The 27,954-nt window shown below is 61.3% G+C and overlaps 1 protein-coding gene across 4 annotated transcripts; it reads right to left on the bottom strand.

The window, feature by feature from the left end:
- Window positions 1-94: 94 nt before the first annotated feature.
- On the bottom strand, window positions 95-27,410 carry UROC1 (urocanate hydratase 1). Of its 4 annotated transcripts, none has more exons than XM_061397328.1 (20): window positions 27,238-27,410; window positions 22,893-23,023; window positions 22,535-22,628; window positions 21,426-21,485; window positions 21,039-21,167; window positions 20,870-20,931; window positions 19,500-19,566; window positions 19,280-19,423; window positions 18,513-18,601; window positions 17,153-17,215; window positions 16,716-16,895; window positions 15,618-15,715; window positions 15,372-15,444; window positions 14,142-14,263; window positions 11,050-11,120; window positions 9,847-9,945; window positions 8,540-8,639; window positions 5,818-5,899; window positions 1,564-1,930; window positions 95-1,118 (listed from the first exon to the last, which is right to left on the bottom strand). In XM_061397328.1, exons 1-20 carry the CDS (start codon window positions 27,361-27,363, stop codon window positions 984-986), a joined length of 2,292 nt encoding a protein of 763 aa, XP_061253312.1. In that variant the 5' UTR covers window positions 27,364-27,410; the 3' UTR covers window positions 95-983. The 4 variants fall into 4 exon arrangements, with proteins under 4 accessions (XP_061253312.1, XP_061253313.1, XP_061253314.1 ...); XM_061397329.1 differs by having other exon boundaries at window positions 1,762-1,930; window positions 27,238-27,409; XM_061397330.1 differs by having other exon boundaries at window positions 1,831-1,930; window positions 27,238-27,408.
- Between the last annotated feature and the right edge of the window lie 544 nt (window positions 27,411-27,954).

Below are 27,954 nucleotides of genomic sequence, written 5' to 3'. Positions count from 1 at the left end.
CCCTCATGGTTACAGCAGCGCTGCCGTGCTTCCAGGCATCACACCTGAGACTCTGGCAGAAAGAAGGGGCAAAAGCAAAACTGTGACACAGCCGTAGCAGTCCATTTTTATTTCAGCCTTCCCAGCAGACCCATCCAGCAGACTTCCACAGTCTGCTGGGCTGGAACCAGGTCAATGGTTATTCTTGATTACTAGGCAGGCTGGAAAATCAACTACTCCTTCTGTGTATATTGCTACCCAGACAACACTGGGGTTTTGTTAGCTCAGGCAAAGGCAGAATGGCCAGTGGGGAGGAGACAGGCCATACTGTGTGGTTGAGACTAGACACCGGGGGGGGGGGGTCAGGTTTTTGGGGGCTCCTTGGAGACCCATCCCCAAAGTCTCTCTCAGTTTAAGCCTGTCATGGGCCCAGCAGGGCTGGGAGGACAAAGAATAAGGAACATGGTCAGATCCAGGCTGGCCTGTGAGCCCAAGTTGTGGGTCCCTGGCGTGGACAGTTAGTCAGAGGTTGGGGGACCACAGACGTTGGATGAGAACCTGGCCAAATGAACCCTGCGCCTGGGGGAGGAGGAATGCAGGTGGCTCCGGGGGCTGGCTAGCGCCCCACTCAGCCAAGCTTCTGGGCACCAGCCCCTGGAGTCCCCTCCACGGCAGGCCTGAGCACCCCGCACTGAACGAGACCCTCACTGCCCTCCAGGTCCCCAGGGGAGCCACGTGGTGAGAGCAGAGGGCCCCCCTCGCTGCCTGGTCTGTAAAATGGGGATGCAGTGACTGCCTCCAGGGTGGGGAGACAGAGAGGGCGAGCTTGTGTGCGTGTGCGTGCCTGCTTCGTGTGTGCATGCTTGTGTGTGTGTGCACGCATCCACACACGCCCATGTGCAAAGCTCCGGACCCAGGGGAGCACGGTGAGCAGTGGAGGGGGCGGGGAATGTTTGGTGAGGGCGGGACCCGGGGGCCAGGGCACCGCGGGACGCCCGGTCCTCTCACAGCAGGGCCTGGAGCAGACGCTCGTCCGTCACGGCATGCGGCAGCGTCACCACCATGCCACTGTCCTCCCGCATCGTCTGGCAGATGACCTCGTAGGCCATGGGGCTCCCGGACCAGCAGCGGCGGGCTACCTGGGGGGTGGGAGGGGCGTGTCCTCGGTGCCAGGCCCCGCCCAGCCCGCGTGTCCGCCCCCCCCCACCCCGCCTGGCCCCCCCAGCACACCACCTCGGCTCCGCTTCAGGTCCTCCCCAGCCGCTCCCTTCCTCCCATCTGGCCTGTGTTGTCAGGGGCCCCCCGACATGGCCCTGGCACCCCACCCGCCCCACCCGTTCCCTCCAGCCTCCCGGCCTCCAGGAGGAAGCCCAGCCCCCGTCCTGGGGGCTCCCGGAGTCGCCCGGCGCTCTCCTAGGCCTCCTGGTCTAAGCCTTGGACCCTTGCAGTTGGGCTCCGCAGCCCCCTCCCCATCTCACTCACATCCCGTAAAGCCGCCCCCATCACCGCGACCCCCATCTGTCATGCTTCCCCTTTCAGGCCCTGATATGTGGTCCCTCTGGGATGGGGCCCCGCACCACATACAGCGTCAGGACACACACGAGCGTGCGCAGCTGTGCTCTCGGATGCACAAAGACGCAGTGTCGGGAAGGGCGCACTGCCCAGGCCCCGCGGACACAGGCTGGACAGGACACAGCCCGGGTGAACCGCCGGCTGTCTGCCGTGGAGGGCCACCCTGGCAGTGGCTGGGGGAGACACCGCAGCGGCAGGAGGGCTGCAGACCTTTCCGGGAGGAGGAGGGTCTGCAGTCTGCACAGGGGAGAGCCTTGGGGGGTGCTGGCGGTCACTCACTCCGTTGGCAACGTCCCAGCTGAGCACCCGCCTGGCCTTCTGCTCGGCATCCTCAGTCCCATCCAGCACGAGGCCAAAGCCCCCGTTGATCACCTCACCCCTGCAAGAAGCCAAAGGGTTTCAGGGTCACTCCCAGGCATGGACAGTTGGGGCAAAGGTGCTCAGCTCCAGGCGGCCTCTGCAAACCCAGTCAGAGGAGCCCTGGGGCCAGGAGGATGACCAGAGAGGGGGAGCCCTCTCGTGTTGTGGAGCAGATGCTGGCCAGATAATGGTCCCGGGGAGAAGGTCACACGTAAGGTTGGTGCTGGCTGTACTAAGCAGACATTCGACACCGTGAGATGAGCAGAAAAGCGGGCAGAACTCAGCCACGAGTCCCTGGAGACAGCAAGCAACTCAGGGCCAAACAACAGGGTGGGAACTTCTCAGCCACTAACCCCACGGCCCCAGGTCTGACACGTGGTAGCAGCCGGGGCTGGGGAGGTTATGCAAACGGGAGTCCTCGCTCGGAACTGTGGCCGAGCAGTCAGTGTCTGCAGAGTCAAGCTCTGGGTGCAGCTGCCTCTGAGGTGGGACCATCGAGCTGATGACGGGAAGTGATGTTAAGTGTCCTGGGAGACCCCGTGCACGGCGTGGGCCCTGCAGGAGCCGCGGCTCCCGTGACGGGTCTTCACCATTAGCAGCCTGAGCAGCATGCAGCTGTCGCAGCCGTTTGTCCCCAAGAAACAGTGAGACTTGAGCGGGCAGGTCACCTCAGAACCCAGGCTGCCACCCCACAGGGGCCCCATGGCACCATCACCCACAGCTGGGCAGGGACACGGACTCCGCACCCTGACTCCAGACCTGCCATCGGGATCCACATCTTAACAGGCCCCTCGGGGATGCCCAGACACAGCTGGCTTCAAGATGTGCTCTGGTGGGGAAACAGCGTCAGTATCCGGATAAAGCGAAGTCCCTCAGTCGTGTCCCAGACCCCGTGGACTGCAGCCCGCCAGGCTCCTCTGTCCATGGGATTCTCCAGGCAGGAATGCTGGAGTGGGTAGCCATGCCCTTCTCCAGGGGATCTTCCCGACCCAGGGATCGAACCTGGACAGTGCATCTGTTCCTTAGAGACGTGGTCCTGGGGGCTGGTCCCGCCCGCAGGGACCTGCACACCCTCCCGGGAGGGACCAGGGTCCACTGTCTCTATGGAGCAGAGCCTGACCGCTGAGTATCCCGCTTTGCAGTCCACCGTCCCCATCTACATGGCAGCCGCCAGCTGGGACTGAGGGGCAGATGGCATGGGCCAGACCCCAGCACGTGGTCAGAACAGACGAACAGACGGGGCAGGGTGCAGGGCCTGCAGGGGACCCAGTGCTGACACGGATCGGCTCAGAAACAGGGAGCCCACATGCAGTGGAGAAACCTGGAGCGAACCGAGAAACGTCAGGGGAAACCATGACTTGGAAGCAAGAGATGCAGCTGAAGCTGGAAGACTGCGGGGGGTGGTGGTTTTCCCCACTGCCTTTCCGGGAAGGTTTGCAGGAGTATCTGGTGGATTAAATTATGCACGGATTCTGCAGTGAACCTGAGGCACTTTCCCAAAGGAGCCCCCTAGGGCGTCACGACTAATGGCCTCGGTGCCAGCGCCTCACGGGCTGCGCCGTCAGAGCCTGGGGGGGGCAGCCTAGTGGGGGGGCCCCCACGGCGAGCAGTGCCCCGAGGCCCTTGTGTCCTGCCCCGCCTGCCTTCTGCCGCCCTGGCTGCGATTTCAGGAATCTGGGGACGACAGATCTGAATCCAGATCCAGCCCCACTGCCGGCTCTGGCCCCTGCCAGAGGCATCCCGTCGTCTCCAGAACGCATTCAGCAAGTTGAGCCCCGAAAGGCCGGCGCCCGGTGACGGGGCCCAATCCCTCCCTTCCTGGTTTGCTCCGGTCACGCACTCCGGTCACATTTTCCATTCATTCGGGCCACCTGACTGGGCTAGGCTCGGAATTCCAGCCTCAGAGGGCCCAAGGCCAAGCTGGCCCACGGGGACGCTCCGGAGGCTGCAGCGTGCAGGACTGGGCTCTGGAAGGCACGGCCAGGCTTGCTCCGGCCAAAACGGGCTGGGAGGTCACTTCAGAGGCGGCCGGTCTGGAGAGCTGTCCTGCTGTGCAGGGCCACAGCGCCCCCTGCTGCTGCGAGGGCCCAGGGGTCCAGAGAGCCGCGCAGGCGACACCCGCCCCCCAGCCAGGGCGCCCTGGCAGTGCAGCCTGAGCCGCCCGCTGCCTCAGTTTTCTCATCTGAGTGTTTCTTCTCCGAGATTAGGTGGGAGGAGATCCAAACGCTTGCCACGTGTCCACTTGCAATAAACACTGGTTCAGTTCACTTCAGTCGCTCAGTCATGTCTGACCCTTTGTAACCCCATGGACTGCAGCCCGGCAGGCCTCCATGTCCATCACCAACTCCCGGAGTTCACTCAAACTCATGTCCATTGAGTCAGTGATGCCATCCAACCATCTCATCCTCTGTCCTCCCCTTCTCCGCCCGCCTTCAATCTTTCCCAGCAACAGGGTCTTTTCAGATGAGTCAGCTCTTTGCATCAGGTGGCCAAAGGATTGGAGTTTCAGCTTCAGCATCTGTCCTTCCAATGAATATTCAGGACTGATCTCCTTTAGGATGGACACCAGTTGTTCATTTTTCTCAGCAGCGAATGGGACATCGTTACTTATAACGAGAAATAAACATTTGGTCTTTGTCCACGGTTCCCAGCACAGAGCTCCTTAAACCCTTCTAATTTCCTGCGATGAGCGGGGTGAAGGTGTCTTTCATTCTGCTGATGAGGTGACTTTGGGAATTCACCCAAGGGGGCAGGGCTGGCTGCCAGAGGAGCCACCCTGTGGTCTGTGCTTGAAACCTGGGGCCCAGCCCCTGACCATCACAGAGGGGGAAGGGCTGGAGGTGGGACCAGTCACCCGTGGCCAGTGATGGAGTCAGTCACACCCATGGAAGGAATCCTGCAGGGAAGCCCCAGAGGAGGGGCCTGAGAGGGGCCGGCTGGGGAACCAGAACACAGGCACGTGTGGCCGCGCCTGTCCCGGCCCCCACCATCAGGTGGTCCTTTGCGTGCTCACCCCATGTGTCTCCTCCTCTGCCTACTGATTCACACCCTTTGACGTCTTTTGTAATTTTTTTCAGAAATTCCTGCCTTCTGTGACCTGCTCCAGCAAAGCAGGGCAACCGAGCCGGGGGCCGTAGGGACCTGTGATCTCCAGCTAGGGGGCGGGGGGGACACAGGTGATGCTGCGGACCTGAGACTGGAGCCAAGACACGGGGTGGTGGGCAGAGGGGGCCAGCCCAGAGGCGCTGAGCCCCTAGCTGTGGGAGGTGGTGGGCAGAGGGGGCCAGCCCAGAGGCACTGAGCCCCTAGCTGTGGGAGGTGGTGGGCAGAGGGGGAGCCCAGAGGCACTGAGCCCCTAGCTGTGGGAGGTGGTGTCGTCTCCAGGCTGAAAGCATGGGGCCGGAGCTGAGCTGAGCTTCAGGACACCGGGTGCTGGAAACGCCCATGGGCTGAAACCTGGTTCAGAATTAGGGACGACCTCAGGAGGGCACTCATCTATGGCCCAGGAGGGAGCCTCCCAGAACCCCAGCTGGTCCGTGGCTTGGGCTGGAGATAGGCTTGGCTGGGCAGTGCAGGGCCAGGAGCCAGGGAGCCCAGATCTAGGTTCCCACCGCCCAGCCCAGCCACCCCGGCAAAGTGAAAGGACGGGGCCAGGATGACTCTGAGGGTTCCCTGGACAACATCTGTCACAGCAGCAAGAGAACCACACAGGACAAGATGACTCACGGCGTCCTGCGAGAGGCAGGAGACTGCACGGGTGCAGGCTGGCCAAGGCCCCCACGTCCAGTTCACACAAGGAGCCCTCAGCAGAGAGAGCTCAGAGAGACAGGCGCAGGACCTTGGAGGGCCCCCCGAGACTTCCAGGGAGCCCCCACCCGCGCCACTGGCCCTCGGGAACCTTCTTACCAGCCAACACCCCCGCCGTTGTGCAGAGCGATCCAGGTGGCTCCACGGAACGCGTCACCCACAAAGTTCTGCACAGCCATGTCTGCAGAAAGACAGCGCGGTCAGCCCCGGGCAAGGCGGCCAGCCTGGGCCAGGGTCGGGGGGTGGGGGGGTGGTCAGACAGGAACCTTGGAGGGCGCCTGTAGGAACCGCGGACACTGCGTTCTCAGAGCCCAGTGAAGCGGGAGCACCGAGTGAGTGCCCGATTCCCACTGCCACCTGCCCAGCACAGGCACAGGTGCAGCACCCCAGAGGCACTGAGGGTGGAGGAACTGTCGCTCAGGTGACAAACAGCATCAGTCCCACCCTTCAGAGAAGCACGCCAACGGCTCGGGACAAGCTGCACACCGCAGACTGCTCCTGGGCATCACTGGGTGAGGCCCCGGGGCAGGTAACCAGATAGGACTCTACAGGGAGACAGGCACCCACAGAGAGAAGGGAACCAAGCCTCACTCCAGTCCAAGGGCCTGCTGAGAGAGCTGCAGCTACCCTGAGACCCAGGGCCCTGGGCCAGGGACAAAGGCCTTGGCCCCTGGTGGGCTCTTCCCCAAAGCCCCCACAGAGAAGAGGCGGGGGTCCTGGGAATGACTTACGGCTAGCGTGGGACTGTGAGACGCACCAGAACAGCTCCAGAACCTGGCAAAGGCGAAGGAGCGACCCACCCGCCCCTGGCTGCCTCCTGAGATATCAGGGCCCTGCCCACACTTCGACCCAGGCCTCAAGAAACTGATTTCAGACGTTGGGCCTTCAGAACTTCAGGGAACACGCTCCTGCTGCTTCCAGCCTCTAAGGTTTGTGGTCAGCTGTTACACTGGGAGAAGAATACCAATGTAAACTACATTAACGTCAGAGAACGTGAGAGCCGGCAGTATCATCAAGGGTAAAGAGGGACATCTCTGGTGGTCCTGCAGTTAAGACTCTGAGCTCCCAACGCAGGGGGCCCAGGGTTTGATCCCTGGTCAGGGGACTAGGATCCCATGTGTCGCATGTTGCGGCCAAAAAATGTTTTAAAATAAAAAAAATAAAATAAAGAGAGCTGGCACATGACGATAAAGAGGTCAATTTTCCAAGAAGAGACAATACACATAAACAAGGGCACAGCTGACAGCACGGCTTTCAAGCGCCAGCAGCACAGTGCGCGAGGGCTGCAGAGGGAGCAGACAAGCGCAGTCGGGCACTGCGTCCTCTCGCTCTCGCTCATCTAGGGGACAGGGCAGCAGAAGGTCAGCAAGGATCCTGACCACAGGAAGAGCATTACTAACTGACTTCACCCAGGTGAGATGTAGAGAACAAGCCCCCAGGACTTCTCTGGTGGTCGAGTGGCTAAAACGTCATCTTCCTGGTGAGATGCTAAGACCCCACGTGCCTCACGGCCAAAAAACCAGAACATAAAACAGAAGCAGTGCTGTAACCCATTCAATAAAGACGGTCCACATCAAAAAAACCTCTGAAAATTTTTAAAAAGAAAAAAAAAAAAAACAAGCCCCTGAGTAACAGCAGAATACACGTTCTTCCCAGGGGCATCAAGAGGGATCACCTTCGAGGCCACAACACAACCCTTAACACAAGTTTAAAATAACAGGATGAATACAAAGCTCTCAGACTATAATGGAATTAACTCATAAATCAGTAACAGAAAGATAATTGGAAAATCTCCCCAAACTTGAAAATTTAAAAAGATACTTCACAATAATCCATTGTTCCAAGAGGATGTATCAAAGGAAATTTAAAAGTGTTCTGAACGGAATGAAAACAAAAATATATTTTTCAAAAAATCGGTGAGATGCAGCTAAGGCAGCGTTTAGAGGGAAATTCATAACATTAAAACATTTCTATTAGAAAACAAAACCTCATGAAACTGGAGAAAGAAGAACAAATTAAACCCAAATAGTAAATAGGAAAAAGATCATAGTAAAAATAAGAGTAGACATCAGTCCATTTGAAAGCAAAAAAGTAATAGAATGAAATCTAACTAAAAACTTCTTTGAGAAGATCAATAAAATTAAAAAATGCCTAGCCAGGCTGATCAAGGAAAGAGAAAGACAGAAAAGACTAACATCAGGAAAGACAGTGTGAACCCCACAGATATTAGAAAGATAATAAAGGATTATGATTCTATACCCATCAATTTCACAACTTTTATGAAATGGACCTATTTCTCAAAGTGATGTGGATTGGTGTTCCTGGGTGTCCACTCCTTCCCTGGGGATCCCATCCATGACAGAAGGAGCCTTGGTTGCTGGGGACAAGAAAGCCCCCAGGAGCAGAAGGCAGAAGCTCTGTGTGGTGGTTAACAGCCCCTCACAGAACCCCGCCTGGGGGAGCCAACGTGACTCCCACACACAAACTCAGTGCATCCTTCACAACAAAGAAGGACCTGCTCTTGGCTCCTCGTCACAGAGGAGGACCCTGAGGACCTTCTGAAGACCACCTGGCACGTGATGGGGTGCGCCCAGGTCTCGGGCATGCACTGGCCCGGTCCACCGGCTCCTGCTCACATTTACAACTGTGTCCCGTGTCCCAGAGCCACCTCCATCATGGGCTGGTCACCCTGGGCCTTGCCCCCTCAGAAGCCAGCAACCTTTTCCACAGCACCGTGACAGACTGAATGAACCACTTGATTTTTACATAAAACTCAAATCCAACAGAAAGAAACACAGCTTAGACGCCCTGTCCTCCTCACCTGCACAGAAGGCAGAGCCGTCGTAAATGTTGGAGGTCTCCCGAAAGGGGCTGTCGGTGCCACTTACGTCATGGTGGTCTCGGCTCAGGACCACCGGCGCCTGCGGTGTGGAAGGGCATGAAAGGTCAGAGGCGGTGTCCACTGCCTGGCCCGGGGCAGACTTCAAGGGTCAGGCCACGCCAGACGCCCTTTGGACTTCCCTGGGAAGCAGACCCTCTGCAGGAGGGCGCAGGGGGTTTCCAACGCCCCCCACGACCGCCCAGAGATGCCCCTTCTGTCCACCCGGAGCCCGTACGCCCCCAGGTGCTGGCTCTGAGTCGCCGCTACCGTGTCCATTCACCACGCCCACTTTACGGAGCCCCCATCTCAGGGCTGCAGAACAGGCAGGGGTTTCGGCTCTCACCGGAGGTCGCAGGAGCTTCCCTGCGCTTCAACAAGCCGGGCCTGACCCCGCTCTGCACGGGATCCCCAGCCCAGTGCGCTGGCACGGGGGACACTCACGGCTCCGCCTGCAGCACGGAGCCCAGTTCTGACCCTACGCGCGCTCCTCGCTCACTTTATCCGCGGAGCGCGGCGCGCTCAGAGACCGTGGACTGATGGCCTTGCCCGCGCATCCAGTGTCCTCCACCTGCACCGGGCGGGACCCTGTCTGCCCTGTGCTCCCCCCAGAGCCCCGCGTTGCAGCAAGGCTTGCACCTGGGTGGGTGGGGGGCGGCTCTCAGGAAGGAGGGGCGTAGAGGGAGGGGTGGGGATGAAGAGGCGCCGTGTGCGCATGCGCTGAGCGAGGTGCCCAGGGCTGACTGGAAGGAGGCGGGAGGAAGGAGGGGCGGAGAGCGAGGTGGGATGAAGAGCCGCTCTGCGCGCATGCGCCGAGCGAGGTGGGCGGAGCTGACTGGAAGGAGGCGGGAGGAAGGGGGTGGCGGAGGATGGGAGGGGGCGAAGAGGCGGCTTGTGCCCGAGCGAGGTGGGCGTGGCTGGCCGGAAGGAGGGGCGAGGAAGGAGGAGGCGGAGAGGGAGGGGGGATGAAGCGCTGTAGCTGTAGCGCCACACAGCTATACAGCCCACAGCTGTAGCGCCATGTGCGCATGCGCTGAGCGAGGTAGGCGGGACTGACCGCTAGGGAGACGGAGACGCGGTTGGGGTTACAGTGATGCGAAAGGGACAGTTCAACAAAGACAGCCAGAAACACTGGAGGGGAAGCCACGCTTTGAGGTTACAAGGCTCAGAGATGGCCCCTGACTGCCCAGTCTCACGGCAGGGCCCACAGCAGAGCCCGGGCCTGAGGGCTGGCCTGGCGGGGCGCCCACCTTGAGCTCCCCACGGGCGATGGCTTGGTTGAAGGCCACGGCGATGGCCACACGGCCTTTCTGGTCCGAGTACAGGATCCTGGCCTGGGAGCCCACCACCTGTGGTGAGAAGGGTGGTGCTCGGGAGACACGCCCCCCAGACGCTGGCCGGCAGTCGCTGAGTCCAGCCCCCACGCCCGGCCCTGTGCCTAGTGCAGTCTGGGGGTGTCTAGTGCGGATGTCCCTCCTGACCGGTCACCGCAGGGCTAGCCCAGGGGCCCCAGGCTGACCGGCGTCTCCTGGGAGGTGACTTACTGTCTCCGTCAGGCCCCGCCCCCATCTCCACCTCCTGCCCCACCCTCCCCAGGCCCAGGTCTTCAAGTCCAGCGGCGATCGCCGTGGACATCTCAGACACTGGGTGGTTGGCATGAGGGGTTCTGTGGAGAAACACCCGTGCAACCACTGGTACAGGCGGCGGCGGCAGTCTGGGTGGACGGGGTTGGACTGGGAAGCCCAGGGCGGGGGCCACCACTTGGGGCAGGCGCGGCTGAACCGCAGGCCAAGGGCCCACTGGTGCAGACGTGGCAGCGTCCAGCCATCAGAACCAAATGCCCGTCCCTTGTTTGGTCTGGGCGCATCCGGCCGGCTGCCTCCCCAGGCCTGTGCACTGGCTGGTCCCTTTGCTTCCCAAATGTCACCCCCCACCCCGACTCAGCCCCACTTAGGCCTGAACTTGCAAGTCAGCTCCTCAGAGACACCCTTCTGCTACACCGCCCCCACCCCCACCCCCAACTTCCCGGGTCATCTGATCTGTGGTCGCGCTCACAGGCACAGAAACACCCATCAGCCCTGCCCTGGCCCCGCAGAGGTCGTGCTCCAAACCCCGCACCACAGCCAGGGGCCATACCACCTCCAGTATCTCCACTGTGCAGACGGGAGGGGAGGCCCAGAGAGGCCAAGCCACTCACCCCAGGTCACACAACTGAGAAATCAGGAGGCCTGGCTCCAGGGCCCTGCCGGGCAATGATGGGAGGAAGGACCTACCTGACCCAGGTCGCTGCCCCAGAGTCCAGGCCACCTTCTGAAAGGCCCCGGGCTTCTCTGTACAGTGGCCCCTGGGCGAGATGGCCAGTAGGGACTCCCCAGGCTGTTCAGGTGGTGAGCAGCATTTCACCTGGGGCAAGGTCCACACCGCCACTCCCGCCCCCCAGCTGGAGCCCTCACCAGCTGGTGCTTGGCAGCCTCCTGGATCCAGCGGATGTTGTCCACGTACTGGAGCTTCACAGCCGGGGTCACTGCAGGCAGGGGAGGGGGTGTCACAGGCACCAGAGCCCCTGCCCCACAGTGGGGGTGCACACTCCCGCTGCAAGGCCGCTGGGCTGAGGCACCCGTCAGCACCCACCACTGGACCCCGAGCAGAGTCGGGGTGCCCCCATCCCCAGCTCCCCACCAGCCCATCCGACTTCCAGCAATGGCAGTGCCAGCAATCGGGTGAGTCAGGGCCCGACCCGCAGCAAATATCTAAGGAGCATCTGCTGCATGCCAGGCACCAGAGCCAAGACTACTGTGGGCTGAGAAGGAAACAAGTGCAGTTGAGACTGGGGTGGGGGGTCAGGGGGACCAGAGGCCTCTGTGGGGAGATGACACTCAAGGCAAGTCCTAAATGCTGAAGAGGAGCCAGCTGCATGGAATTGAGGTAACAGCATTTTGCAGAGGGGGCAGCGAGTACAGAGGCTCCGAGGCTGACAGATGCTAGGCCTCTTGAGGTAGGACAGGCTGGCAGTTAAGAGTGGAGGGCTGGAGAGGGGGGTCCGCCAAGGTGCTCGTGGGAACAGACTGCTAAATCTGCAGGAATTCTGTGAGCCTGTGGTTTACAGATGTCTATAAAGTTTCAGTCAAATACACTGAAAACATTGTATTAAAAATGAAAGTAATGTTCCCACATCACTTAGTGATGTCCCCGCCCCTTACTAGGAGCTGTGCCCCGAAGTTTTCTGGCTGGTGGACACCCTGATCCCGCTCCACGTGGAGCCTCGCTTGCTTGAAATCACCCCTGGAGGGTGGTTATGATGGGAACACCAGCAGTTGCCCGGCAGGTTGAGGGTCTGCAGCTGCACCAACATCCGGAAGCTGGAGGAGGCTCCGCCCAGATCACGATGGTGTGATCACTCACCTAGAGCCAGACATCCTGGAAGGCGAAGTCAAGTAGGCCTTAGGAAGCATCACTGTGAACAAAGCTTTTGGAGGTGATGGAATTCCAGTTGAGCTATTTCAAATCCTAAAAGATGATGCTGTGAAAGTGCTGCACTCAATATGCCAGCAGATTTGGAAAACTCAGCAGTGGCCACAGGACTGGAAAAGTTCAGTTTTCATTCCAATCCCAAAGAAAGGCAATGCCAAAGAATGTTCAAACTATCACACAATTGCACTCATCTCACATGCTAGCAAAGTAATGATCAAAATTCTCCAAGCCAGGCTTCAACAGTATGTGAACCATGAACTTCCAGATGTTCAAGGTGGATTTAGAAAAGCCAGAGGAACCAGAGATCAAATTGCCAACATCTGTTGGATCATCAAAAAAGCAAGAGAGTTCCAGAAAGAAAAACATGTACTTCTGCTTCATTGACTATGTCAAAGCTTTAGACTGTGTGGATCATAACAAACTGTGGAACATTCTTCAAGCGATGGTAATACCAGACCACCTTACCTGCCTCCTGAGAAATCTGTATGCAGGTCAAGAAGCAACAGTTAGAACCGAACATGGAACAACAGACTGGTTCCAAATTGGGCAAGGAGTGCATCAAGGCTGTATGTTGTCACCCTGCTTTATTTAACTTATATGCAGAGGACATCATGAGAAACGCTGGGCTGGATGAAGCACAAGCTGGAATCAAGATTGCCAGGAGAAAAATCAGTAACCTCAGATACGCAGATGACACCACCCTTATGGCAGAAAGCAAAGAAGAACTAAAGAGCCTCTTGATGAAAGTGAAAGAGAAGAGTGAAAAAGTTGGCTTGAAACTTAACATTCAAAAAACTAAGATCACGACATCCAGTTTTATCACTTCATGGCAAATAGATGGAGAAACAATGGAAACAGTGAGAGACTTTATCTGGGGGGGCTCCAAAATCACTGCACATGGTGACTGCAGCCAAGAAATTAAAAGACGCTTGTTCCTTGGAAGAAAAGCTATGACCAACCTAGACAGCATATTAAAAAGCAGAGACATTACTTTGCCAACAAAGTTCCGTCTAGTCAAAGCTATGATTTTTCCAGTACTCATGTATGGATGTGAGAGTTGGACTATAAAGAAAGCTGAGCGCCAAAGAATTGATGCTTTTGAACTGTGGTGTTGGAGGAGACTCTTGAGAGTCCCTTGGACTGCAAGGAGATCCAAACAGTCCATCCTAAAGGAAATAAGTCCTGAATATTCATTGGAAGGACAGATGCTGAAGCTGAAACTCCAATCCTTTGGCCACCTGATGCAAAGAACTGACTCACTGGAAAAAACCCTGATGCTGGGAAAGATTGAAGGCGGGAGGAGAAGGGGACGACAGAGGATGAGATGGTAGGATGGCATCACTGACTCGATGGACCTGAGTTGGAGCAAGCTCCGGGAGTTGGTGATGGACAGGGAGGACTGTCCGTGCCGCAGTCCATGGGGTCACAAAGAGTTGGATGCGACTGAGCAACTGAACTGAACTGAACTGCCTCAGCTTTCTTCGGAGCCAGTAGGGGTGACTCCGCCCACAAGGTGACCCCGCCCACAAGGTGGCTCCGCCCATCAGGCTCTCCTCCTGGGTCCCCTGACCCTAAGCCCCTGCCACTCAGCCCACTCAACCCAGATGTGGGAGGCAGGGTGAAACTGGGCCCGGAGGATTTACAACAAGCTGCAAAGGCTGACCCACCACTCCCAGAGAAGGCTGCCTGGGCCCAGGGAGAAGCCGCAGAGCAACAGGGCAGGAGCTGTGACAGGCAGGGGGCCGGGGAGGTGCCATAAAGAAGTGTGTCCTCTTGCCCCGTCCACTACACAAAGAGGGTCTGCGGCTGGGCCAGGGCCACCCAGGGCGGGGCAAAGCCACGTTGTGTCCACAGACGGCCTGGGGCAGCTCTGACATGGAAACAGCAGAGTGGCCTGGACACGTGGAGGGGGCAGCACAGGGCCGGCTACAGGAGCCCGAGCACCGTTGACAGGCAACCCCTGAGAATATGCCCTGGGCTCACGGTGCCAGGCGGGGGACCCTGCGTCCAGGCTCCCAGCACTGCCAGCCAGGGGCGCCACCCACACGTCAGCATCTCCAACCGGCAGCCTCACCTCCGGCAGCAACAATCTCCTCCAACGCAGACGTGGCCAGCCGATCTGTGACCGCCAGGTCCTGGGGGTCTCCTGAGGTGCACACCCAGCGGAAAGGCCCAAAGCCCTGGGAGAAGATGTCCCTGCAAAGGCAGATGGCTCGTCACCTGGGGCTGGCCGGGCTGGGGCTGGGGTCAGCATGGTCCAAGGTCAGGGAGGCCGCAGATGCTCCAGAACTGACAGGGTGAAGGCTGTGCACGAAGTGGGTATATGCGCATGCGCAGGCCCTGTGTCGTGAGTCGGAGCATCGGTGACGGGCAAGGTTGCCGGAAGCCTCTCAACCAGCACGTGCAGCGGTCCCCACCCTGCCTGCCCCCTCCATCACCACAGCGTCCCTCCCAGAGCTGCAGCTTCTCTGGCTGCAGGAGCAGGGAGCCGGGACACAGACAAGCAGAACTTCCTAAATTGAGGTTAGAGACAACCCAAAAACCAGGCAGTGCTCGTGAGAATGCACAATAAACAGAAACTCGGCCCCGTTTGCTGTGAGCCGACCTTCGAGGGGGCTCCAGACAGAGGGGCGCAGGCCCTCCCTAGGCTCCGTGCCCACCCAGCCTCTGCTGGGCTCCCTTCCTGTTGCCCCCTGGGCAATCCCCGCCCCCCAGGCCTGTGGTCATGGCCCCACTCTGGCCCTGTCCCCTCCCAGGGGGGGTGCTGAGAAGGGTGCTGGCTTCTCTCACCCACCCCAGCCCCCGCCGGGGTCCCCTCTGCTGCAGACCCGGGGGCTTCCCACCCCGCCCGGCTGCCCCAGCCCGGACTCCACCCTGTCCTCTCCCTGCAGCAGCTGCCCTATCCCCGCTAGTTCAGACCCCCGGTGGCCAGGAAGGCACAAGGGCTGCAGGGATCGGGCCCTTGGCCACCTGCTCAGGGCTGGGGCGCGTGCCTGGGGGATGCACAGCTCCTCGGCCACAGCGTGCAGGACCTGGGGGGTAGGTCAGCCCTGAGCACCCGTAGGTTGGAGTGTTCTCCGGAGGCGACCTCAGGCATGGCCCCCACCCCCGTCCTCTCCCTGAGGCCCTGCACAGACTCTCACGTTTTCAGCTCCTCTCCCCCTGCCTGTTGGGGTGGAAACCCCATGACCCAGGCTGTGGCCACCTGGGACCAAGCATAGGTCTCAGCAGGCGGCCTGGGCAGTGTGAGCAGATCTGCTGGCCTGCGCGTCTAAGGACAGACGCTGGGAGCGTCCCCACTCACCCCATGATGTGCTGGACGTAGGAGGGGTAGCGGAACTCTGTCCTGTTGGCGCCCGGCTTCCCCACGTCGGCCCCTGTGCACACAGACGGGGCCAGAATCACCGGGAGAGACCGAGGCCTGGCGAGGCGGAGGCCTGGCAGGGCCACCCCCAGAAGGCATGCCAGGGCCCATCCTGCTGGCCACACCGACGGGCCGGCCAGGACTGCAGTGAGGCGAGTGTGCCTGAGCCCCTCCTGCCTCTCTCACCGGCTCTCTGGGCCTCCAGGAGGAAGGCGTTGCCATAGTCCCAAAAGAAGAAGTGCTCCCGGGCCAGCCTGTTGATGGCTGACACGTGCCTCCGCAGGCTGCAAAGAAGCCGTCAGCAGTCAGCGGCAGCGCGAGCACCACTGCTGGGAACCCTTTGGACTTTGCTTGCTGCGGACTCCTCCCCATGGGACTCCTCCCCTCCGGACTCCACCCCATCAGACTCCTCCTCTGACTCCTCCCCTTCTGACTCCTCCCCATCTGATTGCTCCCCTTTGGACTCCTCCCTCCTGACTCCACCCCCTTCTGACTCCTCCCCTCCTGACTCCACCCTTTCAGACTTCTCCCCTTCTGACTCCTCCCCTCCTGACTCCACCCCATTCGGGCTCCTCCCCTCCTGACTCCACCCTTTCAGACTTCTCCCCTTCTGACTCCTCCCCTCCTGACTCCACCCCATTCGGGCTCCTCCCCTCCTGACTCCACCCCATCGGACCCCCTCCCCTTCTGACTCCACCTCTCCTGAGTCCTCCCCTTCGGACTCCTCCCCTCCTGACTGCACCCCATCGGACTCCTCCCCTTCTGACTCCACTCCTCCTGACCCCACCCGACTCCTCCTCTACTGACCCCGCCCCTGCCTGCTCCACCTCCAGCGCCTCCCAGTGGGAAGCCCCCCACCCCTGGGGTTCCTCAGAGCCTCTCCCCCTTCAGGGGAGACACTGCAGGCAGTCACTCAGCTAGTGCCTACAGGTCCCAGCCAGCCAGGCGCGGGGCCCAGGCTCCGTGCTGAACAAGCAATGACCTCTTCTGGAAGCGCCTTGGGCTGCCCTCTACCAGCATCTACTTAGCACCCATAGGTGCTGGAAGCTGCCCCCAGTATTTTGCAAATGTAACCCCAGCCCGTCCCCAACATCCCCACGGAACAGCACACTCATGACCCTGTCTGACAGAGGCGGGACAGAGGAGCAGAGAGGTTAAGGGTCTGGCACAGGCCACACAGCTGGCTGTGGGAGAACCAGGCGGAGGCCGGAGCCACGCGGTCCACAGCCCCAGCAGGCCGTGTGCGCCCCCATCCCTTGCGTGGGCAGCCCCGTCCGGCACCACCTCTCCTGGACCAGGCTTTTGAAGGCAGTGGGGTCAGAGGCCATGAGGCTCTGGGCCTCTGCGAAGCCCAGCTGCACGGGGTAGTAGCCACCGTTGAACGGGTTGTGGCAGGACGTCTGGTCGGACCCCAGGTCCACCAGGAGTTCCCCCGTCGTGTCCAGTTCGTGAACCAGGCGCTCCCTGCGGGGAGACGGCCGGTCAGGCCGGGTACTGCCAGCAGCCGAGCTCAGGGCCCAGCCAAGAGGGCGCACGTGCTCCCAGCCCACAGGCCCCGTAGCCAGGCATGGGGCTCATCCTGCACCCCCTGGCGGGGGTGGGGGGGTCTGCCGCGAGCTGTCCAAGGATCAGGGCCGCGACAGCCAGGAGCCCCAGACCAGTGCCGGGGCCGCGGCCGAGGGCTCACTGGGGGTCGTCAAGGCGGCCAGCTCCCCACTCACCAGAGGTCCACCACGTTGCCATGGTAACCAAGACTGAGCACCTCCTTCCTCTTCCTTGCTTCCCTGCAAGGGGCAGGACAGGCGGCCCAGTCACACCCGCCCAGGGCAACACCCCAACACCCCGCACCCCGGCGCCCAGCTGGTGAGGACGCAGAGGCCCGGGAGACACCCACAGCACCGCGTGAGTGCAGGCCTGGGGACCTAGGCCCCCGGCCGAGGGGCACAGGGGACCGGGGGCTCTCCCCAGGGACTTGTTGACAGAGGTGCAGCCCCGCCCCCGCGAGGCCCAGAATTCCTTCCGGAGCATTAGAGTCCTTGCTCCTAGGGCTCTCAGAGGGATCTTGGAAGAAGCCACTCAAGGCGACCCTCAAGTTGCAGACGGTTTGAAAGATGATTCTGACCCTGATTTGGAAAAACTACAGCATGTCTGGGGGACAGGAGACCTGAACGCATGAAAGCGGCTGTGGAGGCATTTGTTACTCTGATTTGGACTTGCGTGTGTGTTTCTGTGTGTGACTGTGGGAGTGAAGTGCCCAACCTTTGTGTGAGTGACAAAAATTCAGAGATGACAGAAACGTCACAGTGGCTGGACGTGTGTGTGTGTGCATGCCCATGAGCATCCAAGTGCGTGCGTGTGCACCTGTGTTCCAGATGCACCCACAGGGTCAGAGCCAGATCAGGTTAAGACCCTCTCTGCCACACGAGGAGTTTAGAATTTCTCCAGTAATTAATGCAGGGTTTTCAGCAAGTTTTCAAAGATCTGTGTCAAAAGAGTCTCCAGTCTCAGTAATGGGAGTATTTCTAAACTCTGTGTGTCTCTAGACAGTGTCACCTAAGTTCCCTTGCGCCCCTGGGCAGGTCTAATCACAGCAGGTGAAGCCCTCTGTGCCGAGGCGAACTCCCCACACAGGAGGCGCCCAGCTCTGTAGAGCAGTCAGTTGAGAGAATGCTTCACAGACAGCATCTGAGGAGCAGCCTCCTGGTGGCCCTGCCTGTCCCCATCAAGGAATCTCAGCAGATGGCATGCAGCTGGGAAGGGTCCTGGGACCCCGCACTAGCCTTGGACGCCCTGGGGAGGAGCCGCAGGTCCAGACGGATCCTGTGGACGTTCAGCAGCCCCGATCAGCACCTCCTGTGTGCCAGGCTCTGGGCTGGGCGCCGAGGCACAGGAGGGAGAAACGCAAGACACGGTCTTTGCCAAACCGTGGCTGAGCTGAGGGGCCGCCCGCAGGATGACGGACGTCTGTGAGACCGCATGTGTGGGCAGCGCGGACGCACCCAGGCACCCCACACTCCCAGGAGCCACCAGTGAGAAGCAGAGATCAAGAGTTCCCAGCCCACGCTCCCCCAGGTGTCACACCTGAGTCTTTCGATGCAGCGGTCCAAGCTGTAAGTCACTTCCATCAGCCAGCCTTGCCTGTGGCGTTTCATGAGGGCCGCGCCGTCCACCTGGGACCACGGGGCAGGGGTGAAGATCACCCCCTTCCCGACAGGGCGGGGCGGACCCTACGAGCTGCTGCAAGTTGCCTCCTGCCTCCACGTCAACAAACCCTGACTGCACTCAGGGAGACGCTCTGCTCCAGCTAATCCCAACTGCCCTCTCACGCCTTTTCTCCACCCTTGTAGATGACAACATCCATGTGAGCCATCTGACCAACGTGGGAAAAGGAGTTTCTATGGCATTATTTTTCTGCTAGAGTCAGCCATTGCTGGCATTTCCCCTTCTGTCTGCCTTGAATATAGATGAGGTGGCTGGAGCTGGGGAAGCCACTTTGTACCCAGGAGGGAAGCTCAAGAGACTACAGATGTTGGCCCTCGTCCACTCTTCCCCCTGACCTGACAGCTCCGTCCAGATGGGGGGGGCGGTCTCTGCTCTTATTCACAGGTTTACCGTCTCCTGGCTGGACCCCAGGGCCCCAAGGCAAGGGAGGCTGGGTCCTGGGAGTGTGGGTCCTGGGAGCATGGCTCCGGGCCTGGCAGTGATGGGCACTTGGAAGGCAGGGGTGTCTGCTGCCGTGGGGACCCACGCTGGGATGGGAAGATTTGGGAGGGCAGAGGCAAGAGCAGGGAGGGTGAGGGCGTCAGGGGGGCTCTCGAGGGGGTGGGGGGCTGCTCCCGCGGGCTCACCTCTGCGATCACACCGATGCACCCCACGATGACGGCGGCTTTGGCCTGAGCCCCACTCATGCCACCCAGCCCGGAGGTGACAAAGACCTTGCCCGCCAGGTCCTGGAGCCCTAGGTAGCGCCGCCCCGCATTCAGCACAGTGAGCTGAGGGGGAGGAGGAGGAGTCACCACCCACGCTCGCTCAGACCCCAGTCCCACGGCCCCGCGGCCCGCCACTCACCACCGTGCCATGGACGATGCCCTGGGGGCCGATGTAGCAGTAACTGCCTGCCGTCATCTGGCCGTACCTGCCCGCGGACGCAGGGGCGTGAGCGGGTGCTGGAGTGGCGTCTCCCCACCCCGCTCCCCGGGGTCTAAGGAGCTCTGTTGCCCCACATGCATCGGCGTTCTCCTTAAACAACAAAAGGAGGCACTTCCCTGCCAGTCCAGGGGAGTCCACCTGCCAAGGCAGGGGCGTGGGTCTGGTCCCAGGTCTGGAAGGATCCCACGTGCCTCAGGGCAGGTGAGCCCACAGGCCACAACTCCTGAAGCCACCACCCAGGCCCGCGTGCCCTGGAGCCACCCCAACGAGCAATCCCTGCTCGTGGCAACTGGAGGAAGCCCGCACGCAGCAACACCTGCGCAGCCAGAGATGAGCTCATTAATTAGTCAAAACAGAAGCCTGTAGGAAAGGCCAGTCCCCTAGTTTCTGGCAGAGTCGGGGCACAGCACTCGAGAGGTTGCTGTCATTTACACAAAGGGCCCCGTTCTGACGACCAGGCCGGCGAGGACCTCTCCACACATCAGCACCCGCGGTGAGCCCCACTGCAGGCTGCAGGAGCCGCTGTCTCTGCCGGTCAGCGGGCAGCTCCGCAGGCCACAGAACAAGGCTCCCGGGAGTGAGCCCCCGGCCTGCTGAGCACTCTAGGCTAGATCATGGGAGGAGGTGCCCACGTGCACCGCGCGGTGGCCGTTCAGCATCTGCGTCTTCAGCCCCGTGACAGGAGATGAGACTGCGCTCCCCGAAGACTTCGGGGACCCAGTCCGCCAGCCCCCAGCAGCCTCCCTGGTCCCTTCTCTCCTCTGGATTGAGGGCGGATCCTGGATCTCACACACCCAAACTCCAAGCCAATCCCAGAACTTGGGCCAAGCACAGGGCCTCTGGGAACCTCCACTTCCTCTTCTGATAAATGGGGCATGGGTTATCCTTGTCGTGCAAGCTTGTGTGAATAGAACGATTGTGTAGACACAATACACACCCACCAGGGAGGCGGGTAAAGCCCGCCATGGAGCGTGCTCCCCCAGGGTCCCATCTACTCAGGCAGTGTCACACTCATTCTCACACAGCTCGGGGGCCAGAGCCATCACCACGCCCCCTTTGCAGCCAGGACCTGAGTCCTTGCAAAAAATAGGATTCAAATTGCATGTTCGCTCACTCACACGTGTATAACAACTGCAGGGACATCCATGAAAACAAGCGGGAAATGCGTGAATACGCAATCGTGCTGTAGAGCTTTGATGGTGAGGGCTTTTCAGAGCTGAAGCCACGATCGCTGCGCTGCTCTAACGTAGGGCCTGGGCAAGGCTGCGTCATGAACCAACAGCACTTACATGGTAACCCCCATGGCAAAGAGCTTCTCGTACTCTGTCCTGGAGGAGTAGTTGGGAATGACCTGCAAGAGAGGGGTGGGCGGAGGGCTGGGGGCCGCGCCGTGGCTTTCGGGGGCGATGGCTCGGCGGGCGGGTGGCGGCTGGGCCTCCCTGCGGCCCCGGGACCCACCATCCCATTGGTGATGACCAGCCTGGGGGCCTCGGGGCTGCTGGGAAAAAGGCCAAGCGGGTGTCCGCTGTACATAACCAGCGTCTGCTCCTCAGTCATTTGGGCCAAGTAAGACATTGTCAGCCAGAACTGCAGGAGAACAAGGCACAGGGGTGGTGAGGGGGGTCCCCACACTGGCCCCAAGTCCCCCCACGAGGCCGCCAACTCCCCTCCAGTGGCCCCACCGCAGGACCTCTGACCTCTGGGCTCTCGGGCATCAGGGAGGCAGAGCCCGAGCCCCTGAGCCAGTCTCAAGGTGCTTCCAGGCCGGAGGCTGGGGCGGAGGTAGGTGGTGGACTGGCCTGTGGTGGGGACCCCCTGCCTGCCCGCACAGTCCGGGGTCCATACCTGCGCCCAGTTGCTGAACACCTGCCCGTTTCCTCCGTAGGTCACGAGCTCCTGGGGAAACTGTGGAGGATGCGGGGCCGCCTGAGATGTGGGTGTGGGGAAGGAGGCACCCAGCTTGGCAGGGTTCAGGGGTCATGGCCCCCCGCCAAGTGGCTGATGGCCCTTGGAGGAGGAGTGGGGGGCTGGGGGGGAGACCCGGTCAGGGCTCAGCGGAGCGCTCACATCCTGGGACCCTCCTGCCCTCAAGCAAACTCTCAGGTCCCCCTGAAGGCTGTCCTCTTTCGAATAGGCTGCTGCAGGGCGCGCTGGCGCACAAGGACGCCGGGACAGGCACGTGTGGCCAGACCCACGTGGACCAGCAGGGTCACAGGCCTGCTCTGCCAGCAGCCTTTGCGCCTGAGCCACAGCCCACGGGACAAGCTCTAGGCAGGACACCCACCGCTGGTTTCCAAGACTTGGTGGGGAAACAACGCTATAAAACATCTTGATTTTATACTGATTCCACGTTGTGGTATTTTGGATATACTGCAACCAACCACAGCATTCAGCCCGTTCCTTTCCAGTTTTCACGTGGCTACCCACTCCCGTGTTCTGGCCTGGAGACTTTCATGGACAGACGAGCCTGGCAGGCTGCAGTCCAGGGGGTCGCAGAGTCGGACACGACTGAGAGACTAAGCACGCACGCATCGGACATAAAGCGACACCTTCTGACGCCAAGGCTGGTGTCGTGGTGCTGATGCTGTCGTAACGACCAAAGAGGGAGCGCCCGGGAGACGGCGATAAGCCCTCCCCACGCTGGTTTTGCAGCTTCTCTCGGGGCTTCCCTCATAGCCCAGTTGGTAAAGAATCTGCCTGCAATGCAGGAGACCCAGGTTCCATTCCTGGGTCAGGAAGATCCCCTGGAGAAGGAAAAGGCTACACACTCCAGTGCTCTGGCCTGGAGACTGTATAGTCCATGGATCACAGAGTTGGACACGACTAAGCGACTTGTGTATGTATCGAATCTGTCACTGCGTCCAAGTAGAAAGCTTGCAAGTGTTGTGAGTGCTGGGTGTGTTTCGCATGCTGAGTTCCCACTACCGACCCCGCCCGCACGTCCGGGCCGTTACCTGCGCCACGGCCGGGTCCAGGTTGTTCATGATCATAAGCATGATGGCTGCAGCCGCCCTTGTCCGGCAGGGATACCGCTCCACCGGATAGGCCCTGCAAGGGGTCTAGCTGCCAGGCCCGTCGAGGGGCAGGCGCCTGGAACGTCGGGTCCCGCCTCGGCCCGGCCCGTCCCCTGGCCCTGCCAGTGCGGATGGCCAGCCCTGGCATCAGCAGAAGGCGCCCCCCCTTGGAGCTCCCACCAGAGGAGGTGCTCTGGGCCAGCCCCTCCCCACCACTGGACAGGCTCCAGCCCGGAGGAGGCGCACTTCACAGCAAGGTCTCTGTACCAAGGGGACAAGCCGAGCCCGCGGCACTCACCTCATCTCCAGGTCGGGGCAGAAGCGGTACATGTAGATGTGGCCGTAGAGCCGCAGCTCCTGGGCGAACTCGGGGGCCAGCACCTCCTGGACATCCGGGGGGAAGTAGCGGAGGGCGTTTTTCAGCGCCAGCTGGTGGGGCGGTGGGGGGGAGTGGTGAGGGTGGCAGGGTGTGCAGGCTCCAGGCGGAGCTCTGCCCTCCGGATGTGCCCCTGTTCCACTCAGGAGGCCCAGGGCCCAGCCCTGAGACTGCCCAGCTCGCACCCCAGCCATTACGCTGTCACCTCCCGCAGGACGCCTTCCCTGATTGCCCTCCAGCTCTCTGTTGGCTGCCTTCCAGTCCCTCCCTCTGCATGCTCACCAGGCACCAGGCCGCTTGAGCCCCGGCAAGGGCCAGAGAGGGACATGGCCTGCGGCCTGGGCTACAGTGGGAGGGGCTGCTTGCCTCCCTGGGGGCCCCTCCCCGGGCTGAGCATCTCCACATGCTCCAGAGTGGGTTTGTTCCCTTGTTTCTTAGTCTTCCCTGGGCTCAAGGAGGGCGAGTGTCCGGCCAGACCCCCCTACCCCGCCCTCTCCCTCCCAGCACCCGGCAGGGGCCTGAAGGCAGGGGAGTGGGGTGACGCCCGGGTGTCAGGGGTGGACACTGAGGCCATGCGTTCAACCAGCCGACCCTGCAGAACAAACTCCTTTAAGGAGCGCGATAAGGAGCTGATGTGAACGTATTCATTCAGCACAAATCCACCAAGGGGACAGGGAGCTCGAGCCTTGGACAAGATACTGACCGGGGGTGGCGGAGGCGACAGGAGAGGAGCCTGCGGCCCGGCCTGGGCCCCGAGGCACCAGGTGGGCAGGGCAGAGGGCCGCCCCGGAGACAGAGAGCTGGGCCGGCCAGAGCCAGGTGGCCGGGGGGCTGAGGACAGAGCCCGGGGGGGACAGCCTGCCCTGTGCACCCCAAGTCCAGCACCACACATCAAGGGTCCCCTGGGGGCCGAGGGGTGCATGGGATGGGTGGGGTAGAGATGATTCTGGAAGAAGTCGAGGGTGAGAAGGGCAGTGAGGAAACCCCAGCTCAGGAGTGAGGGGAACTTGAAAGGTTTGCATGGCGAGTCCCTGGGTGACTTCAACATAGAATAAAAGCGCATGGCTCCTGCTCTCTGGGGAAAAACGATCAGAAATGTGTGTTTCTCCCTCGAAAAAGGTGGCTGGGGATCTGCCCGCAGGGGGCTCCCGGGCTCACCAGAGGGTCAGGCGCGTCGGGTGGCCACCGCAGTGTCTCTGGGTCTAGTTTCCGGCGTGTTCCCGGTGCCACTTCTGGCCCAGCACTCCAGGGAGGGAGCCCCGATAGGAGGGCCCCGAGGAGGAACGTGCACGCTGCACGCAGCGATGGGGTGGGAGGGGCACGGGGGGCACAGGGGGGCACGGGGGGCACAGGGGGCACGCGGCAGGAAGCTGCGGACTCGGGTTCAAGGGCAGGTGGGGCCCGGCGTGAGCTGGAGGTCAAGCCCTTCAAGGTCAGGTCTGGCCCATGACACAGAGACTGCGTGCTTTTTTTTTAAATCGGTGAACAGCCTATAATCAGAGCTTGCAAGCGAAAACAAAGCTTGACAGAAGTTTCAAAAGCAACACGTCACAGGCACACAGTCACCCTCCCGGTGGGGCGCTCGACCTACTACACGGGCCCGAACACATCCCGCCGGACTCTGGCTTCCTCTGTTCCCTTTTCTAACGATCTGATAGACTGGGCCTGTCTGAGCCCCCACAGCCCTGGAGCCCAGCCCCATGGGGTCCTCACCAGAACTGGGCTGAAGTGAGGCCCGCCAGGTCCAGACTGTCAGTCAGGCTCTTCCTGGCGGGGCGGGGGGCCTCTCCAGAGACTGTGCCTCGGGGCCCAGACCCCGGCACCCCAGTCTGTCCCTGCAGGTCCCCGACCTGCACACGCACCTCTCTGAACTGCAGTCTCCTCTTTCGGAAGACGAGCAGAAGGCACCGCCTCACAGGGCTGCCTGGGGACCCGGCCGAGTGGAGGGCAGCACCTGGCAGGCATGTGCTGCCCGGGGCCAGCGGCCGGAGTGACTGTCTCCACGCTTACGGCTTCCACGCAGGGCGTCTGTCCACCCCCAGCTCCATGTGGGCCTCGCTCTCTGTGGCCAGTGGGCCAGCCCCTGTCCGACGCAGTGCCCAGAGGTGGCATTCAGCCTCTCTGTGACCAGGCAGGGCCTGGCTTCCCAGGTCCACACCCAGCTTGGGCCTACACAGGGCTCGTCCACCCAGACCCGTCTCCACATGGTCACTCACGACCTCCAGAATAGCCTCCAGCTCAGATTCCCCAGTCTGGGAACCTTGCCCCTGGCGCCAAGACCAGCTCATCCAAGAAGCCCTTCTAGGTTTGTTCTGCCCACTGAGCTCTTTCAGGGTGTTGGTTCGGCACACACTCTTGTTCGTTCATTCAGCAGAAGACTCTGGCGTCACCGAAGACCCAGAAGTGAGCCCCCGAGGCCCCGCTCTCCAGAAGCTGCGGGCACTGTGTCCGCGGCGTGGGAGGTCTCCGGACCTGGGGTGTGAGTCCAGCACAGCCCCCGAGGGTGGGGTGTGGTTTGGGGTGAGGTCACCAAGAGCAGCTGCATGGGGCGGGGGGAGGAACGCGGGGACGATTCTAACGGATGTGAAAGGACTCTCCCTCTGCCCCACAGCCAAGCACACTCTGCAGGTGACCAGAAATCTACTTACGGAAGCCCCAGTGCTTAGGCCACCTATGTGGAGAGCTGAGTCACTGGGGAAGACCCTGATGCTGGCAAAGATTGAAGGCGGGAGGAGAAGGGGACGACGGAGGACGAGATGGCTGGATGGCATCACCAGCTCGATGGGCATGAGTTTGAGTAAAGTCCGGGAGTTGGTGATGGACAGGGAGGCCTGGCGTGCTGCGGTCCATCGCAGAGTCAGACACGACTGAGCGACTCAACAACAACTACTCACAAAAGAACTAAGAGGGGAGCACGTTTTCGTTCATCCAGGCCATGAACTTCAACAACAACACACTGATGAGGAACAGCCTCAAAAGAAGCCAGCCTGTGTGCACAGCTCCCACTTAGAGATTCGAGAAGGACACACACATCTGTGTGCACCAGAATGTGTCTAGAAGGAGACACCAAAAATTATAGAATGTTATAACACGTGACTTGCGTCTCTCTTATAACTACCTCTAAAAGCTCATGTTGACATTCAAAGGGACGTTTAAGTAAAACAGAAAAGCAGCCCCAGGAAAGTGAAGGTTGTGGCCGAGGACGCCGGGCCAGGTTTGGGACGGTCCAGGAGACCCCTGGGGGTCCTCCCGCAGGCGTCACCCCCGGGGACTGGATGTATGGTTCCTCCAGGGCCCGCCTCCCCGCTCCCCCTGCCGGCAGCCCTCAGTTCAGTCCCACTAGGGTGCTGTCGACCAGAGTCCCCCCAGACCCTGGCCACAGGCTGAGGGCTTGGGCCCACGAGACACCCCCACTTCAGCCCCCGATCACATACCCCAGTCGTCACCGGTGCTCGCGAACAGCCAGTGAGAACTGGGGGTCCCGGCCCCTCGGGTTTGGTAATCTGTTAGCACAGCCCCTAGAACTCAGGACACTCTCTCTTTGGTATTTGTATTGAAAGGATGTGATGAAGGGTGAGCTGATGAGCAGGAACCCGGGGTTGGGGGAGCTCCCAGGTGCGCCCACCACCCCAGCACCTGCTCCGTTTCACAGACCCGGATGGTCCGACCCTGGGGAGCGGCCTTGCAAGGACTCATTCCCTCGTTCCCTGGCCTCCACCCTTCTTGGGAGGCTGGGGGTGGGGCCGAAAGGCCTAGCGTGTAATCAGAGCCTGGACCTGGTGACCAGCCCTGCCAGGAGCCCCCACCGCCCAGGGAACTGAAGCCCATTTAGGAGCTCGGTGTCAAAGACCGGGTCAAAGAGCAAACGGCAGCAGGAAGGAGGAGGTGACGGGATCTACCTACTGGTTCCTCCCCAGTCCCCAGGGCCCCGCCCCCACCCCCAGGTCCCAGGCCAGTGGGTGCTCCCGGGAGGAGCGGGCAGCAGACCCCCTGGGCCCTGGGGGCCCAAGGTCGAGGTGATGGCACCCACCCGTGACCTCGAGCCTCAGGGACCCTCGGTCAGTGGAGACCAGAGGCCGACGCCCCCAGGGCAGCCGGGAGGAGTAAGGCGGGTGCGATGGAGGCTGGCACGGGGGTGCCTGGCCCACAGCCACCCTCACTGGGAGCCCCCAGGGCCGGGGTGGCAGGTAGCAGCTGGTGGGAAGAGCCCTCCCAAACCTCCCAGAGGCTGAGCAGTCCTGCGGGGCAGGGGGGCCCAGCCTCTCACCTGCTCCTCAGCGGGGCTGAGGCCGGGGGTCCTGACTGGGGCGTGGGGCACCCCGGCCCGCCGGCCCCGGTTCTCCGGAAGGGGCCGCAGGGGCAGGCCGGAGCACAGCTCCTGGAGGCTGCACATGGCTGGCGGAGGCTGGGGCGGAGGCCCGCTGTGTGTGGGGGCCGCGGAGAGACCGGGTATCCTGTCCGGCGGGGCGGGGCCCTCGGGCCCACCCCCTCCGGCCCTCTCTGGGCCCCAGGCCAGGGCGAGGGTCGGGGTCAGGGCAGCGCTGACCGGGGGGCAGGGTCCTGGGCGAGGCAGGCTTCGAGCCGGGGATGCCGGGGCAGAGTCCGCGTGTCCCCTCTGCGGGGTGCTGGCCTGCGGGGAGTTTTCTGGGACTCAGCATGGGGAGAGGGGGGCTCTGGGTTGGGTCTGCTCCATGGTCTCGGGGGGAGGCCTCATCATCAGGGGCGATGTATGCAAATGATGGGGGCCCGTGACACTGACTGGGGTACTGAGTGTGGCCGCCTCACTTCCCTCCTTCCCGCCCGGTGAGTGACACGTTGGCCGGAGCCCACCCAGTGGCAGTAATGCCCCCACGGAGGTGCAGGCCTCCCCGGCTCTCAGGAGACCCTGTCGTCACCTCTGGGGGAGGGGGTGCCCGTTAGCTCCCCCCAGCTCCGGATGGGGCCCAGGGCCACTCACAGAGCTGGGAAGAGGCGCCCTAGAGCC

The sequence above is a fragment of the Bos javanicus genome, chromosome 22 (assembly GCF_032452875.1).
Source record: "Bos javanicus breed banteng chromosome 22, ARS-OSU_banteng_1.0, whole genome shotgun sequence".
Classification (NCBI taxonomy): Eukaryota; Metazoa; Chordata; class Mammalia; order Artiodactyla; family Bovidae; genus Bos; species Bos javanicus.
The sequence above is the reverse complement of the archived record's forward strand: the minus strand, read 5'-3'. Positions and strand labels throughout refer to the sequence as shown.